This window comes from Spinacia oleracea, chromosome 6 (genome assembly GCF_020520425.1).
Source record: "Spinacia oleracea cultivar Varoflay chromosome 6, BTI_SOV_V1, whole genome shotgun sequence".
NCBI classification, from domain to species: domain Eukaryota; kingdom Viridiplantae; phylum Streptophyta; class Magnoliopsida; order Caryophyllales; family Amaranthaceae; genus Spinacia; species Spinacia oleracea.
Window position 1 is genome coordinate 127037079 of NC_079492.1, and position 19597 is coordinate 127056675.

At 33.2% G+C, this 19597-nt stretch overlaps 2 protein-coding genes across 3 annotated transcripts; both read right to left on the reverse strand.

Annotated features, from left to right (window-relative positions):
• Window positions 1-2285: 2285 nt before the first annotated feature.
• Window positions 2286-6235, reverse strand: LOC110794425 (pre-mRNA-processing-splicing factor 8A-like). 2 transcript variants are annotated; one of them, XR_002535005.2, is made up of 5 exons: window positions 5945-6230; window positions 4322-4423; window positions 3898-4059; window positions 2861-3036; window positions 2286-2779 (listed from the first exon to the last, which is right to left on the reverse strand). XR_002535005.2 is itself a non-coding variant. In XM_021999404.2 (4 exons), exons 2-4 carry the CDS (start codon window positions 4400-4402, stop codon window positions 2660-2662), a joined length of 363 nt encoding a protein of 120 aa, XP_021855096.1. In that variant the 5' UTR covers window positions 4403-4423; window positions 5945-6235; the 3' UTR covers window positions 2286-2659. The 2 variants fall into 2 exon arrangements, 1 of the variants encoding a protein (XP_021855096.1); XM_021999404.2 differs by lacking the exon at window positions 2861-3036 and having other exon boundaries at window positions 5945-6235.
• A 12129-nt stretch (window positions 6236-18364) lies between these two features.
• Window positions 18365-19317, reverse strand: LOC110794443 (uncharacterized). The gene has a single exon (XM_021999425.2). It carries the CDS (start codon window positions 19139-19141, stop codon window positions 18611-18613), a length of 531 nt encoding a protein of 176 aa, XP_021855117.1. The 5' UTR covers window positions 19142-19317; the 3' UTR covers window positions 18365-18610.
• Between the last annotated feature and the right edge of the window lie 280 nt (window positions 19318-19597).

Sequence of the window (19597 nt, forward strand, 5' to 3'; positions counted from 1 at the left end):
AGACACTGCCTGTCCTACCCTTGGTTTTTACTAATCCGTACTACCTTTCAAACATACGGCTGTACCCAGCCTGGCTTCCATCCTTCACCATAACCACTGCCCATTTACCAATATTTCTTTGTGCCTCATGCTTTTATCGGAGTATTATCCTCATTATTGTTGCATCTTTCTTTTCAAAAATAAAATTAAAATATCCTTTAATGTACCGCCTCATCTGTAGCGACCAAAATAAAATAAAATATGTTGAGTATATAATCCACCCGTCTTTAAAAGATAGTACGGATTACGTCCTAATTTTTTATGACCCGTATTATTTTGTTTGTCCCATATCATTTATAGTATGTGATACTCACATATTTTTTCTCACATTGTATTACTTATTCGTTCTACAAATAGCGCACCGTTTACTTTTACACTATTCACGTTGTTCCTTTGACCATCTTTTAAAATGTATACGTAAGAAAATGTGTAATCTTGTTAGATTCATATCGATATATACAACTTTTGATCATTTTACTTATGCATAATCGAGAGATTGAGAGTCAAAGTTGAGTTGGGAAGCGTAAAGTCAACATAATGCAATATTTAAGAAACGGGAGAAGTACTTAAATTAGCAAAAAGAGTGATTTGAGACAATCTTTTAGGGATGGAGGGAGTATGTATATATAGAGAGAGATATGATATTCGATGAAAATGGTCTCTATGCGAGTATACTACTATATATGAAGTATGATAATACATATATTTGATGTCCGTTATTTTAAAATATGTTAGTACGTTTTTTTAGAACATATGTGTAACATGTTGTATTCCCTCCGTATTTAATTAAAAGATACCATTTGACCGACACGTAGTTTTAGGGGGTGAATTGCATTTATTAAAATAAGATAAAAGTGGGGCATTGAGTTATTATCTATTGTAAGAAATTGATAATCAATGAATTATTTATTATAGTAAAAAAGGATGTGAGTAAGTGGGGGCTACAGGAGGAAGATAAAGATTAATATAGATGGAAATGACCATGACATGCCAAAAATAAGAAATGTATCTTTTAATTAAATACGACCGGTTATGAAAATTAAGTGTATCTTTTAGTTACTTCGTAAATACGGAGGGAGTATATTCTTTTAGAATTGTTGTACATTATTTTAGAACATTAATAGTCAGCATTTAAATATTAAGAAGTTCAACCTAAATAAGTCGAACTTCAAAAAAATTGATGATAATTTCGTTAAATTTGTTAAAATTACGTTGAGTTCAAAGAATTTTGTTGAATTTAAAGAATTTGGTTGAATTCGATGTTGAAGTTTCAATAGAGTCAACTTGAAGAGAAAGAATTAATGTGTATTCTTGAATAGAAAATGTGATTCTTCTCGAGAAAAGAGACAAATTTTAATTCATATCTATTAAATTCATCATCAAGTCAAACTTCATAAAATTTGATGAATAAGTTTGTTTAATTTATGAACAACTTCGTTGGGTTTAACTTTGGAGGTTCAATGGAGTCTAGTTGAGGAGGAATAATGAGTTTTCTTGAGAAGAGAGAATGGGTGTTTTAGAGGAGAAAAAACCAAAATTAAATTCGTATATAAGTTGAATTTCAGAAAATTTGTTGAAGAATTTAGTTAAATCCGTGAATAAATTGGGTGAATTTTAGTGTGGAGTTTTGATGGAGTTCTCATGAGAAGAAATCAAAACTTATTCACGAATTTAACTAAAGTTTTCATGAGGACTCCATTAAAAATTCTATATATATATATATATATATATATATATATATATATATATATATATATATATATATATATATATATATATATATATATATCTAATTCATGTTTCAGATGATAGAGAAGAAAAACCATTACAAACTTTACAATACTTGAGTTAAATCAATTAAAACATGGAACAATGATTGTGGCGATAATTAATCATAAAACTAGTATTTGGGCTCGGGCGATGCCCCGGGTTGATACACGTATAAAAATTTTAAATAAATTCAATACTCTGTATTATTAAATTGTCATTTATTATATTTTCTTATGAAAAGATGACATATAATTTGATTTGGAGTAGTGGTTAATTGTTTGGTTTGCAATTAGAGGTCACGGGTTCAAGACTTGTACCACACATATTTATAACATTGAAATGAGATTAGAGCGAGTGCCACGTGGCACATGGGCTTGTTTATCAACGCCTTTTAATATATTAGTACTAGTCTTATATGCACGCGATGCGTGCGGAATTATTAAAAAACTTAAAATTGTATTGTTACAACTAATGTATCACAACGAAAAATCAAAATTTCATTACAGATAATAAAGGAGGTGCAGGTGCTAACATAATTCCATAATCCTGTTATAGTCTCTACATACTATATCCTGCATGATAGGACGATTATGTCTTATTATAGTCCAAAATCATCCGAGTCTAGAACAGATACAGTAGCCCAGGAAAACTCTCTCTCCACCCTTGTTATTTAAACTTGTAAAATTGCCATAAGCAGACTTTTGAAGGAAAACAAATCGAAAATTTAGTGCATAAAAGTTTTGCTTCCAGCACTACAAACTATGTCTAAACACACACCCACACAGAGGGCATACTTCAACAAAAGGCATCGGCTTAGTTCAAGAGTTTCAAGAAGCTCAGAGCATGTCTCTTAGCCAACTTCATCTCTCTCTGAAGCAGCTACTTCTCCGGGCTTTTCAGCAACCTCCTTTATGCGACGCCACTCTGAAGCAGCTACTTCTCCGGCCTTTCCTTTATGAATGACTCTTGCCTATAATTAACAGAAACAATTATGAAACAATCTCATACAGCCACCTATAGAGACAAATACTCAAATGTAACAGAAACCAACCTAAGCTATTCAAACTCCTAGCCACTATGATAATTCATAGCCAAAGCGTTCTGATTGTGTGGCCATTTTATAAGATGAAAACTTGATCACTGCAACACTCTTTCTCTTAATTTGCAACCATCATTTACAGTTTTGAACAAAGCAAAGAAGACAACTCCACCGGAATTGACAGTCACCTACAATGAAGATGTTGGGAAACAGAGATTATTTTCAATCCATAAGTCAAATCCACCAACCACTTAGATCTCTTGATAATGTAGATTCTGCAAAAGACTATATCTTAACCATGAGAAGGGATAGATTTGCAGCGTCATTCATTCATTTGATAGATTGTACACAGCCATATTATAAATTTGATAGTTTACCCAACAAAAGTAGGGAGACTCGGTCGAAGACAGACAAATGAGAAAATTAAAAGTTGCATACAAAGAGCATAATCAGGTTACATAAAATCAGCAAACAACATGACAAAGATTCAATCCCCAATGAATCTCAGCATCCAAGACTCTAACTCATTCCTAGATGATAACCCCCATAAATGTTCAGCTATTCCCAGAAAAGGCATCTACTTTCTCCAATACCAACTGAAGACACCTCATTTCATAGCGGAAAATTTGTCCCATTGCCATCACCCTCATAATTAAGACATACCATAAAGTACTCTAAAACCCACTATAAAAATCATTACATTCCCAAACTGGGCACACTCTCTTAGTTGCTCAATTATCATATTCTCAGAAAAGAGTATTCACTAATTTTCCAGAATGTGAGATAATTGTATGTCTAAAAACATATTCTTTGATTTTCCATGCATGTTCCTAAACACAGTAAATAGAATGTATGCCCTAACTCTATACAAAATGAATCTACAACTAATTTACTTCCAAGTTTCCATTTCTATGTGATGGAATTGACAAAATAAAAGCAGAAAGAGGCACATTAAGGAAAAATTAAGGAAATGATAAGGGGAAAAGGTCTGATAGATTTTAATAGGAAAAATACAAAAAATACAGAACAGAACTGGAAGTTGAACACACCTGCTTCTCAATCTCAGCGATCTGCTGTCTCTGTTGAGACGGATGAGTGATCTCTGCACCCATAATGATATCACGAATTTCTGACTGGGTTAAGGCCGAGGTGTTCACGTTGTTCTTCTTGGCATAATCAGAAAGTATAAGATCTCTTAAAGCGGCCTCAACCTACATAAAAGTGAATTTCGGATTGGTCTTACTTGCATGTTACCTATTGAACAAAAACAAAAGGAATTGCCAGCCCGAGCTATTGTACAGAATCCATTAATATTGTGCTTCTATTTGTTCATATAGCAAATTAAGAGAGCTTTTACGCTCTTTCTTTAGTTGATAAAGCAAAAAACACAACACTGACCGACAGACACCAGAGAGAATAAAAAAGGGAGTAAGGGAAAAAAGACAGTTAACAAAGGGATCATATAGCGAGTACCTTCATGCATTGATCGTCATTTAGGGACGGCCATATATGATGTGGTTCAGTTACAACAGTCCTGTCAGGCTTCAGCAACATCTTTGCCTTCTAATTATTGACCTGAAGTGCCCGGAGTATGAGGATTAGCCGAGAAAATGTTGTACATGAAGAAATACTCTTCAACCAATCATATAAATATTGCAGAAACCCATTTGTGGATAAGAGAAACAAAATCTAGATGACATGAAGTGCCCGGTAAGTAATCCGGGAATTGCATATTCATCTTAAGTTTTTAGTAAGTGAAGAGCAGTGAGTTTGGGGAGGAGAGAGAAAAGGGTCGTTGGATTATGTTCCAAGTTTTGGGTTTGAGGGTTTTAACCAGAAAGATTAGCTTGAGATTTAAGGTGATTAATCTTAAATTCCTTATCAGTCAAGGACAACTTTTGAAAGCTGAAACGGTTGTCGATTTCTTGCGCTTTATGGTCCTCTTAAGGTCCCTCTATATTTGTAGGAATTATTAAAGTGATTAGTGATTATTTAGTCATCATGGATTAAACTAACCATCAATGAAATCGATATAGTGTTAAACTTAATTACTCTCTCTGTCCCTCAATGTCATCTCATTATTGACTATCAGCAAACATCCATCAGATGTCAGATAAAACTACATTCTCAATAAGTCTCAGTAAATTTTAATGCTTGGCCACGATGCTCTTGTGTTAAACACAAAGAGCCAGTGAATATCATTAAAATAAACCTAAAATATTGATGACTATTGTACAAAAATCTTACTAAATCAAGAGCTTAGCTTTCTTATTATTAAGATCTTAGCTTTCTTATTAAAACAGTACCAAGAATGGCTCTTTGCACCAATCACCGGTTGTTGTATACTCTGCGAACATTTTCCTAAGTCATATAGAGTGGTTGTTTCTGGGTATGGCAACGTGACATTAGGAACAAAAATTTGAACAGTACCAAAGTACCATTAATGACACGCTAATAATTTAGATCTGTTTGATTAACTTGATCTATGGGCTACAAACGTCACTTGTTTTAAAAATATACCCTCAGTTCCTCAATATGCATTTACATGTGATCAGGAATTCACATATTCCTCAATATGCATTCCAAAATCAATATGTACAAACACCAATTAAAACCCTAATCGTTCGAAATTCACGTCGTTGAAATAGAATAGTTGGAAATTAGGGTTAAATCAAATCAATAGAATGAAATTCAAAGATTTCTACCAAAATCCAAACAAACACAGTAAACAGAATCATACTTGAACCCTAAAGACTCGATTATTTACCTATACAAAAATTCAAACATACGCAATAATAAACCCTACATTCCTGGCAATCTGCCTATACCAAAATCACACTTTATTATTTGCATATTCCTAATCATTTCCCACAAAAAAATATCATTTCCATATCCTACATCCCTAATTATTTCCCTGTGAAAAAAATATATTAATTACATATTAATTAATTAAATATCTTAAAGTTTCCTTGTAGCAAGAGTGAAAGAGATGATAGGAAGCACCCAAATTTCAATCATCAATCAAAGAGAGAAACCCCCAAATCTTACAAATTTGAAATCGAAAATTTAAGAAATGAAAGAAATTGAGTGATTTACCAAAGAGAGTGATTCTGGAACTCGATTTCTTCCCCAAATCTTAAAAAATTGAAATCGAAAGAACTGAGAGTTCAAAGAACGCCGGCGATGCGCACAATTGCAGACATTCAGTCCTTGTATGCGTGCGAGAGTATCAATCCTACCAGCCGAAACTCGAACAAATTAAGAAATGTAAATTAGGGTTTTGAGGAAGGAGAAGAAGCTCAGTGAAAGGAAGAAGAAAGGTTTGAGAGGAAAGAGGGAGGAGGAAGGAGGAGGAGTACGCGGCTGCCCACTTGCCCAGTTTGGGTGATTGAAATAAACCGAAAAAATGTGAAGGGTGTATTAGTCTTTTCAAATGGGGACACGAAAAGTGATATTACAAAAACGCCCTCAGCTGTTCCTTTATATAATAGAGATAGATTCGCCTAATTTGCACGCCTTGAACAATGGGTTTATTGTGCAAACTGTATGTACTAACACTCATTTTATCGAGTAAGGTTTGGCCCTTGACATAGTGGTAAAGGTTTAGCCTCATAATATTGTCCAATGAGTGGATTTTATAATTAGGGTATTTATAATCATGTGATGGCATTGGCAGCCAATGGTGAACAATCTTTCGTTTTGTTCTCCATAAATCTTAGCAGGTCCGTTTCTGAATTTTTGGGGGCCCTAGGGCAAAATAAAGGATTAGGCCCCTTTCGAAATGATATGTCTGATAAATAACTTAAATATATCATTTCACCATTGGGAAAAAAAGGCGCATCAAAATTTTCGTCCAATCCGCTTCAAATCAATAAAAAATTATTTTATCTCCTTCTAGAATTTCAATGTCCTTCTCTAGGCACTTGCAAGTTATTAGTAAAATAGATAATAACTTAATAACGGATTGAGTAGTCAATATGAATAAATAGGTTTATTATTTGATCGATAAAAAAATTAAGATATATTTTAGTACGGAGTTATTCTTTATTCTTGTTTTCATTAAATAAGGTTTGAAATTTCATTTTTCATTACTATCTAACATAGACTCATACTCCAACATACTAGTAAATTCTCTCATAAATATTACATAAATTACAACTGAGTATTAAAAGCTAAACTAGATGTCAAGCCATACATATGTAAGCTCGGTGTGGACTTGTTTGTCTTAAACGCAGTGCTATCATAAAATAGAGAGTTTTAATAAGTTAAAAATTAACATACACAAAATATGAAGGGATGAGAAAATCAATTTCTCAAAAATAAAAGTGAATTAAATAAACAAAAAAACTAGCTAAACAGTAAAACAAAAATAATGAAAATAAAATGAGCGAAAGAGAGTGTGGAAAGTTGTTAAACAAAAAAATAAGTAAATCACTGCGGGCATGCGAAAATGAACTCGCAATCCCCAAGTCAAACATAAAAACATCCCACCACTGTACCACTAAGCCAAGGATATTTTTTATGTTGATTAGCACGTTTATTTATAATTGTACTAATATACTATACAAATTTCTATATTGAGACCCTTTTCGTCTTGGGCCCTAGGCGGCTGCACTCTCCGCTTATCCTCAAGGACGGGGTTGAATCTTAAAAATTGTAGGATTGTAGAACTAACAACAAAATAATCAAAATATAGATCAGGCAAGTGAAGTAATTATTTATACATGGAGAAATCTAAATTTATACTTCCTCCATTTAGAAACACTCGCAATGTTTGAACTTTTTACACTATTTACAAATGCTCTACTTTGACTATTGTTGGTGAGTTATATGCCACATAAAACATAGCCATGTTGTATCTTGCTAGAATCGTCTTAATGCGTATTTTCAAAATATTAATTTTTTATAATTTTTGCTTGGAAAGAATTTAAGATATTAATAATTAAAATTGTATATTGACGTGCATGAAAGTGACCGCATTACGAGTATTTCCAAATGAAATAAGTATAAATCAAGAAAATTTCTGCATTTTTACTTCAACTGTAAAATCAGGACTAGATTAATATTCTCTTAACATGGTATCTTAAAGCTTACAACAAATTCCATGAGGGTGTCTCACTTCATATTTTACATACCATTTGGGTCTGGTATAAGTCCGACTTGCAAAATTATAGCATGGGAAAATTAAATATGGTGATATTGAACGACCCCTATTATAAATATCATCTTCTCAAAAGAAAAATTTGGAAAAAATTCTGGCACAATTAGCCCCCCTTATATAAGTGACATTAGTTGTACAGCCCAAAGTATTAACCATGAGTTACTGATTTCATAACCACTAAATCACTAAAACCAATAAACCATAAAGCCCAATGTAACCACATTATAAGTCCAATAGAACGGTCCATTACTCTTAGCAACACAACATAGGCCATAGGCCCATAGCCTTATCACATAAATCCATTCATCTCGAGTATCGACCCTTTATAAGCCCAGGATATTTAGATCTTTTTTGATCACTTTAGTTTAGAAATTTGGAAATAGCGGGCTGGGCTTTAAGCCTTTCACTTACAAGATGATGAAACACTTAAATCTTAATTTACTTCAGGTACTCTATATGAGCATATGGAGTAATATCCTTCATCCATTTTTAATTTCACAACTAGTGGTTGGTGTCCATGCGATCCTCGGGTTACTACTTTGAATATCATATATGTGGTATGCATTATGTAAAAAGTTTCGTATATATTATACGCTTGGATGTTCCAAGTTATATATATTTATGTGCAATAAAAATTATATCTAATAGTTGGCTAAGATGGTAAGATATTAACTTTTCATTTGATAGATCTCATGTTCAAATCTTTTTGCGGTAAATTTTTGACATATGTTATATGTGATATATATTCCTTGCTTATCAGAAGACGTGACATGTTCTAGTGATTATAGAGAGAGTTATACGTGACACGTACACGTTACTGGAGACAGCTTTTAATATAGATTAGGTTAGGTCCCGTGCAACGCACGTATGAGACTAAATAATTTTTGTTTTCTGTTCTGAATAATTTATTAAAAAGAAGTTTTAAATAAAATAAAATCAAGTTTTATCAATGGTTGTTGGGAAAATCAGAGAAAACTATTATCTATTTGGATTGTAAAGTGATTAGTGCAATTTTAGGAGTTCAATGTTTCGACAAAATTACTTAAGTTGGGAAAATATAAGAAAAAAACTTGTGAGAAAATTATTAGACACCCTTTTCTTTTGGAATTGAATAATATTCGTAACCATGTCCGTACCCTCGATTTATCCAAATTTTTGGATATGGTATTGATTTGATAACCATATAAGTTATAGTACCTATTTTCTAGACGGGGTATATAACTGGCTTTCTGGTTTATATGTAATTTCTTGAACCCACTTTTTAACACTTGTTTTATATAAAATAAAAAATAAATATTCTTTTTTGTTTGGGTATGATCGTATAATAACACATTTCAGGGTAATTTATTTTTTTATGTACTCCCTATGTTCCATTATGTTCCTCACTTTTTCATTATTCGCGGTCTCCAATGTACTACTTTAACCATTAATAGTTTTAATTTTGCATTAGTAATAATTATAAAAAAAAATGATATTTTTAAAATTTTATATTGAAACGAATTCAATGATATCTCACAAGTTAATATTTTTGCTCTTATTATACTACTAATCATGGTCAAAGTTTTTAAACTTTGATCACGTGAATAGTAAACATGAAGAACATTATGAAACAGATGGAGTATTAACTATTGTAGGTTAAGAGTATAATATTTTTTTTGAAAATTTTATATGAAAATCAAAAAAATATTTTGTTATTTTGCTATTACGGAGTTTCCGTAATAGCTTACTACGTATATTATAGAAACAATAATATGAAAAAAAAAAATATCAGTATATTAATATGTTCTTCAAATCAGTGTTAATATACTTCTTTTTATCCTTTCCGTAATAAATGAAATCATAATTAAGTTTTTCATATATACTACTATTATATTAAATAGAAGGAAAGAATAAGAAAAAAAAAACATAAACTCACATATTTTAAAAGATTCTTCAATTAAAAGATTTTTTTCAAAAAGGAAAATGTACAAAGGACTCACCGGGACGTGACACATGTCATTCCTGGTGTGTCTGTTAATATATAGTAATAGATATATAGATACGTATATTACAAAAACAGTAATATCAAAAAAAAATTGTGACTTTTTTCCATTCTTAACTTAAATGTTCTCCAAATCTGTATTAATATTTTTTTTATCCTTGTCGTAATACATGAAATCATAATTTATTTTTCATATATACTTCTATTATATTAAATAGAAGGAAATAATAAGAAAAGAAAATCAGGAAATCATATATTTTAAAAGATTCTTCAATTAAAATATTTTTTTTTAAAAAGAAAAAATACTAAGAACTCACCAGGACGTGACACGTGTCATTCCTGGTGTGTCTTTTAGTATATAGTAATAGATGACAAGTATCAGGTGCTTCCCGTCAAAATTAAAAAAGGTAACAGGAACTTGATTTCGACCGTATCCAACGTAACCACCGGGTAATACATCTTGAAAATCAAGAACCAACTAGTTTTGGGTCTGATACTGGTACTTAACTTTTTGCTCATTCCTAGTGTGTGGCACGACAACTTGCACGTGGTGCAAGGTGCTGACGTCGTGCGTAGGTGGCATGTGCTAGGCGTCGTGGGCAGGTGACATGTGATAGGCGCGAGTAACATGGCACAACAACTTCCGTGTGGGGCAGGGTGTTGGCATCATGCACGGCTCGCCCGTGCTAAGCGTGGGGTAGCTTGCGCGTGGCACAACAACTTGCGTGTGGTGCAGGGTGTTGGCGTGCCGGGTGAGGTGCCCCGTGCTTGGCATGTAGCTTGCGTCATGCACCACTCCTGATTCTCTTTGATTTTTCGATTTTTTTTTTGATATTTTGGTTTTATATGATTGTCGAAACATCGCGTCTCCTGTGTGACCACCCGCACCATTAACTTGATGGTGTGACGCGCGTGCGCAACTAATACAAATAAAGGTATTGTGTGGTGTTACTTGACTTTCTATATGGATACGTGTTACTTATCATTGTATTCTCTTTTGCTGTTTTATTGCAGATTTTTGAATTTAATGTTAAAGATTCTTTGTATAAAATTACTTAGCCTAAAAACTATTTCCTGAAACTATAAAACTGTAACAATACCTTCCCCAAAAATTATAAAACTATAGAAGTGCATTGACTAAAACTATAAAACTACGGTCTCTGAATCTATAAAACTATAGAAGTACATCAACTAAAACTATAAAACTATCTCTCCTGGAACTATAAAAGTACCTCCCCTAAAACTATAAAGTACCAACTCCCTCGCGCGCAACTACTATTGAGAAGGTTATTGACTGGTGTTACTTGGCTTTCTATGTTGGTGTTATTTATATATTGTATCCGCCGTTACTTTTCTTGTTTTATTGCAGTTACTTGAAATTCATGTTAGAGGTTCCTTGTATAAAAGTATCTGGCCTAAAAACCATAAAAGTACCTCTTTTAAAACTATAAAAGTACTTTCTCTGAAACTATAAAAGTAATTGACCTATACCTATAAAAGTATCTTCCCTAAAACTAAACTGACATTTATGGTTCCGTTAACCAACGTGTTAAGCTTAGTTACAAGTGTGAATATGCCACATCATCAAGTTGATGGTGTGGCTGATGACATATAAGACTTTAGTTTGTCCAAATATATTTTGATTTTGATTTTATCTCTTTCCAATTTTTTTTGAGGGGATTATTTCTTTCCATTTTAAAAACATACTTTTGATTTTGTCCTTTAACAAATCTAGTTAATTTTCTAATATAATTGGATAGTGTTTTGATACAATCATTTCATCTGAAATGAGTAATTTCAAATCTGTAATTCAAACACTTTGGATTTAATTCTAAATACTATGTTTGGGTAAAACTAGAAATTTCAAATTCGCTTGATGTTTGGAAATTATGGATATCCAATTTTATACATCACTATTTATTTCCCGTACAATCCAATTTAGTAACAACAAAAATCCTCGCTAACAAGAGGCTGTACCTGATTTCTAAAGCTGATGCCAAAGATCGAGCATCATTCGACTGAAGAGAATTAACAATCATTGAGCAGCATGTCGAGAGGATTTTCGTTATCAAATTAATTCAATTCTTCCAATTTTACCAGAAATTCATTGAAAAATCAATCGGAAGCCATTAATGAACTCATTCGATGACCAAGAGAGAGAAAATTAGAAAAATTACTAGAAAGATAAAGGCAAAGAAAATGCCGACATTCGACAAGGTAAAGGCGACTCTTACGAAGATGCATGGATTGGGTGGTTATGGAGGTGGTCAACGTGAGGCGGTAGCGGAGGTGGTCGATGTGGAGGTTGTGGTAGAGCATTTCGTTGTGAATTGAAGGTGGTGGTTGATTGCAAGAGACGAGAAGGGGGGGGGGGGGGGGTAGAGAGGTGGTGGTTGAGGACCTGAGGACCAGGTGGTGGTTTGGGAGAGGAGAAAGAAAACAAGTTGTTATTAGGATTTGTAAATCCGAAAATTGGGCAAGGAAGAGAGAGTGACCACAATATGAAGTCCGAATAATTGAAATGACAACATTTGAGTTAGAATTTCAAATTCTTAAAAATGGACTTATTTCTCTAAATGGTAGAATTGAAGGAAATAATGCCCTTTGTCCAACTATGCATTCAATGATAAGTCTAATAAATGCGGTTCAGTATTAATTAAACAAGTAAATAAATTCAGTGAGATCAAGTGAGTTGAATGCCTAGCTAGAGGCCGATTCAATTCAAGTGGAATTAATAATATTAATCCACAACTTACTCTTGACTGAACCCGTAGGGTCACACAAATAGTACGTGAACGGATCAAGTATTTAAGTGAATATATTATTCATTAAGTACTCTATTTATGAACATTCAGAAACGACGGATCTCGGTTCCAGTGGGAGCTGAAATCGTTAAAAGGAAAAATAAAGAATACTCCGGAAATGATGATATTGTCGGAAACGGAAATATGGATCATGACGGAAATATAAATATTATCCAAGTCGTAGATGTTGCTGGAAACGGAAACATGGTTCGTATCGGAAAATATTACCGGAAATAGAAATATTGTCGGAATCGGAAATATTGCCGGAAACGGAAATATTACCGGAATCGAAAATATTGCCGGAAAAGGAAATTATTTCCGGAATCGGAAATATTAAACGGAAACGTAAATATTTTTTCAAATCGGAAATAAATTCCGGAATCGGAAAACGAATCGGAAGCACGACGTGCGAATGCTCGACGAACAAGCTTGCGAAGCGCATGGCCCAGCGCAAGTGTCGAGCAAGTCCGCACGGAGCAGCAACGCTTGGGCCGAGCAAGACAGCAGCGCCCAGCCGTGGGCCGCGTGCTGTTGCTAGACGCCAAGCGCGCTTGGACCGAAGCAAGGTAGCAGCGCCCTAGCGTGGGCCGCGTGCTGTTGTTAGGACGCCAAGGTCAGCGCAGCAACGTGGGCTTAGGCCACACGTTGCAAGGCCTTGGCCGACCGGTTACTTTCAAGCTAAGCAATCTTGTGTTTTCCTAAATCTACTAAAATTAGATGTTTAGGGTAAATCTGAAATACTTAGTGTTTGATTATCCCTAGAATTCTAAATGTTATTAATTAACTAGAGTCCTAATGGATTTAGTTAATCGATTCCTAGTAGGATTACAACTCCTTTATTTCCATCCTATAAATATGTGATTCATGATCACAATTTATAATTCTATTCAATATACTATTCCAACACATTAAATTCAAGAGAGAATTTAATACTTGCCTATCACTATTCCCGAGTGCACATAAAACCTTAGAGAATATTCTAGTTGGTTGAATCTAAGGCGGATCCGAACGTGATATGGACTATCCACGGATGGGCGACATTTGAAGTCACATACTTGTTCTTGTTCGGTTCGGGAGCAGCTAGGGAAGGCACACATCACATTGTATGTATACTAATTATGTTAATTGACTACGTGGCAATTAATTTGGATTCTTGGCTTTATGATTTTTCCGCATGAATTATATTGTTTATATTATTCATAACCCAACAAGAATTTCGCCCAAGTTAAAATCCAAAATTTAAGTGCTTTAAAACAAGTAATTGAGTCAAATTCAAAATTTCAAATGAAATTCTAGTTTCCAAACAGACCATTAAATAATTTTCAAATAAATCCTAAAATGTCTAAAATGCCCTAAAATTAAAAGAACATTTGGGCTTTCAATCAATCTTGACTCCCTTTTAGAGTTTTAGGCTTTTAGCAATATGCGAGCTTTTTGTAATCATAATGGAGCAATTAACAATCATATCCTTTATGGCTTTAATGAATGAATTTCAAATTGAGGGATGTGTATACAACAACAGACAACAACCAAAACAAGGTCATTGACACCGCCCAAACCAGCTTACCACCATTGCTAATTTGCTACACAACGGGGTAAAATTGTTGAGATCGATGGTACGTAGAAAACCCATCAATCTAAGGTTGGTGGAAGATGATGGGTTAAAGTTAAAGATCCAAACACTTGAAAAGTGTCACCATTCACCAATGTCATTAAATGCTTTCACATGCATTGTAAAGTTTAAGGGAGCTATGAATTAATTTCGTGCATGTGTAAACCGAGTGAAGTAGGACATCATAAGATTCCCAACTAAGAAATGATCAACATACATCGTCCTATCCCATCTTAATTAGGAGTTACCTAGTGAGGACTTAGGACCCTACTTATTAAGAGGCTGTTTGTTTCGTGAAGAGATACGGTGTATGTGTTTGAAGTGAGGAATGAGATCAGGGTGATATTGGTATCGGGTTAAACTTGGCTTTTAATACCATGTGTTTTGTTTTTGTTTGGGAATATTTTTCTTTCTTTTCTTTTATACCCCAAGGTCTCTGAGGTTTGTTACGCCTTTTCATTGGGTTTCTGTTAGACCTGTCAAAAATCGACCAGACCCGAAAACCGACTCGAACTCGACCCAAAAATATTGGGTCTTGAACAAGACTTTGTGACCCGTAACCCAATTTTATCCGAACCCGAGCAATCCGAAAAGTAATGGATCAAAACCCGACCAAACCCGTTTTGGACCCGACCGATTGAAATTCACTATATTTATAGTAATAAATGAGATTATGAGAAAATTTAAGAATAATAAACATGTTTTTAATATTGTTGTGTGTAATATGATTTTAATTTGAATTATACGTCATTTTATTGTTGAATTTTACTAAATATAAACCTGTATAGGAAAATTTGTTAATTTGTGCCCATTTGTATAATTACCACCTAAATTAATGAAAATATAATGCGCGTTTTAAAAGATCTCAACCCATTGGGTCGACCCGAACCCAAAAGTTTTGGGTCTTGAACAAGCATTTGTAAACCCGAACTCGAAAGTGACCGACCCGATTAAACCCGAACCCGAAAATATCTTTTTTACAACCCGACTTGACCGACCCGTTTGACAGGTCTAATTTCTGTGCCCCACACCTCATAGATTTGAGGTATGAGTTTAGAAATTATAAATTTCATAAACAAACAATATGTATGAGTATTGCTAATTCTAAACCATACCTCATATAAAAAATCCGCAAAGTTGCATTATGATACAAAAGAACCTACCTCATGTGTACCGGTATGCCGTTCTCGTCAATTATTGTGTATCATTTACGTATTACTTTGGTTAATCTATCTCAATTAATGTTATTTTATACATATGACGTTATCTCGCCGATATTATTGTTCTGTATTAGTTACTTACTTAGTGCAAGTACCACACTACTGATTATAGTAGAAGGAGAGTAGTATAGGAATTCGGTTGCTCCCTCTGTTTAAAGTACTTAGTCATCTGGTATGTCAAAATTTTTACTCTAGTTCAATGTTGCGTAGATACCCACAGTAGTCCATTGATGTTGATATTTTTCTACGCCATTAATTACAATCTTAATCTAGTATTATTAGTACTCATTCCGTCCCTTAATACTCGACCTGTTTTGACTTTTTGTACTATTTATATAATTTAATTCACTTTGACCCTACTTTATTTCTGGTATATGAAAACAAATGTTAGTATATAATATATTGTTGGCTTCATCTTAATATTTATTTTCAAAATATTAATATTTTATAAGTTTTTATAATATGTAGTTAAAGAAATTGGTGGTCAAAATTGTACATCGGCAAATGTATCCGGTCAAAACACGTCGAGTATTAAGGGATAGAGGGAGTAGTAATACATGTTGTACGTAAATCTACCTCCACCCCATTGATGTCAATACTTAACCCCGCGTTACATATTTATACTAGTGTAATTAAATCACCCTTTTTACTAATGACCGACATTAACTTAAGCCATGTTTATGTTTATTTTATGAAACACAAGTTTGACAAGATAATTAGTTCACGAGAAATAAGTGTTACTCAGCTCATACTCAATTTACAACTAAAATGATTTCTATTAATTCTATTTTAAGAAACTTAATCTTTTTATTATCATTTGATGTATATCGTTTAAGATTTTGAAAACATGTTATAGAATAAAAGCACGTACACAAAATCTAAATAATAAAATAATAAAATTATGATTTTATTCCTTTGTTGGTGCGAATAAATTATTTTGGAATGATGTGCGAAAACTTATTATGATAGTTGGTGATGTTAGTTTACTTAAATGTAAGTTTTCCATGTATTGACAACTCCTGGCTCCTGCCAAGGAACTCTTGATATTATTAGTTTTGGTAAACAAGATTTGGATTCTGTTCTCCCAAATCCATATTACATATTCATATGTTGTGATTTTGTTGTAATCCTTGAATATTCATTTAGAATATAACCTTATTTTTATAATTTGTATGGGTTAGAATTAGACATACATACATTTTAAGTGATTTTTTTAAAGACCATGAAATGTCGAATAGTGCTGGACGGCGAAGGAAGTAATTAATTAAGGTCTAAGACATACATACGTGATACGTTTGATGGGTTGGAGTTTCCTTTACACTTTCCAGTTTCCACTTGATTTTTCAAGGGCATGCATGTCTTTTTCAATTCTGTTGCCACATCACAAACTAAAGGATTACATGTAACCATATGCTTAATTTAATTGACTACCTTAAATGTAGGGGTCAAAGTAGGAGTAATTAGGAGCACATTTCAATGATTTCAGGCTCTCTTAATCATAAACAATCCCACTTAACCAAATAACATATGCTACATGTATTAGTCATTACTCATTAGTTACGGAGTATACGTGAATGTGTGATTTGTTAAACATAACCGTCAAAGCGACAAAGCTTACTGTATAAAATTTTGGCGCGTTCGGTACATAATGCTAGATCATCCCATCCGGATATTTGTATTTCACAAAATATATTTAGGCAAATTTGTAAAAAACTACTTATAAATTTGGATTTTTGCGAAAAATTACCTTATAAAAAAAAATGTTGTAATTAACTACCTTATAAAAATTTTACTTTGTAGGATACTACCTTTGGTCGGATTATAAGCATTCATTACACATTTCGGGGTCGACTTTACTAGGTGCATCTCATGTGGCATGTCATGGGAAATAGGTAATTAAATGACACGTGAGATACATATAATAAAGTCAATCCCGAAATTATGATTCAACGTTCAAAATTCGGAAAAAGGTAGTATCTTACAACATAATTATTTTATAAGGTAGTTAATTACAACATTTTTTTATAAGGTAGTTTTTCACAAAAAATCAAATTTATAAGGTAGTTTTTGACAAATTTGCCATATATTTAATACTTACGCATAGCTTCATCGACTACGCTAACAAATTTTATCTACAATACATAACACAAGTTTTTATTTCTTTATGGCCCATCCTATAATACAAGTTGGTCCTCTATTGACATTTAATTTGTTACGACACTAATTGATCATTCTTACTAACATCAATAATTCAATATGAGAGAATACCTTTTTTTTCATCATGGTTTTAGTGAAAAAACACCTTCTAAAACTTATTTTGTAAGAAAACACTTTTATACGTTAATTGTTTTTATTAAACACACCTTAATTAATGTGTGATTTTGGTCCAAAAATCAAGTTTTCGGGAGTTGACTTTCATTTTTTCCTCCAAATACGGAGTATATGCATTTATTACACTATTGACTATTATTATTTGAAACCATTGCTCGAAAACTTGACCTTTGGTCGGAATCGTGTCTTAAGGTGTGCCTATATAACAATATTAACATATAAGGTATTTTTTCACAAAAAAAAAATATATATAATGTAAAAGGTCTTTTTTCACAAATTTTCCTAAAATATATCCATGAATATATTTTAAAAAAAATTCTATCAAGACAAGTTTAAAAGTATGATGTACATAGTTGGAGGATATCACATTTTTCTTTCGAGCGACAAATAAAATATCTTGAAATATATATACGAAGCACATTTTCGGTATTTCCATAGAAAAACAATCGCAATTAAAAGTCTAAAATACCCTTACATATCAACGATACCATAAGCAAGGCATAATAAGCTAGCACGTACAATTACTATTAAATTTATTTATTAATTTCACCTTAGTACTAGCATGTGCATGTCCAACCCTTTTCTTTTAATCTAACAATTAATCTTATATTTTCACCAACCCAAAAATAAAAAAAGTAAAAGAAAAAAAAAAGTTACCGAGCTGAGATGGTAACTTTGGGTGGTGAAGTTCTAAGATGGTTAACTTTGTTAGGAGCAGCACCTCCAACTCCAAGTTGTCCTTGAGCAATCATCAAAGACTTGTAAATTTCAACAATCATCTTCTCATCATACTCTTTTAGCTGACTCCTGTAACTTCCATACCCGTATCCATAATCAACCGACACTCCAAACCCGGTTGCGGCACCGCCAACCCCAAGCCCGGAGTTGGCTAAGTTAAGCATCATTTTCACATATGCATCCCTCAAATTTGTCAGCCACTTCTTTGGCATTCCCACTACCTTCCTCCAGATCGGCATCCTTCGGGTTATCTTAACTCGAAAGAACCGCCGCCTCCGCCTCCGCCCCTGCCCCTGCCCATGAACAGGGTTTGGATCCATTTCCGACCCGGGATTAACCGGGTCAGCCCGGCCATGATTTTGGTGATTCTTATTGAGCTTTTTATAACCTTTTTTTTTCCAATAGCCTCTAATGCCCTTGTATACATTAGCTGAAATTCCTTCCATATTTGATTTAATTCTTGAGATTTTGAGTTGTTTAGAAGTTGTGTTATTTGGGGAGTTTTAAAAGGGGTGGAGGGAGATGGAAGAACATGGGTAGGAGGGAGTTTTTTGGTTGAGGAGAAGAGGGGGAAAGTGGTTGGTACTTGGCTGGAGGAATTAATGAATTAAAAGAGAGAAATTTAGAGTGGGACTGTGTGAGTATATAAGGTTATTGCGGGAGGGGGTAAGGGGATTTTTTTTTTTTTTTTTGTTAGGTAAGGAAAAATAATTACTGGACCTGAAAGAGTAAAATTTCGGAAAATGATGTTGGTACATAAAAAAAATGAATTTTGTATATTCGTTATTGTGAGATACTTCTTACGATTTTTCTCGTATGCTTTATTACAAGGTGGTATGTTAAAATTAATTTTTTAAAATCTTATGTGAATTAACCCAGTCTGATTTAGCAGACAAGAGTAC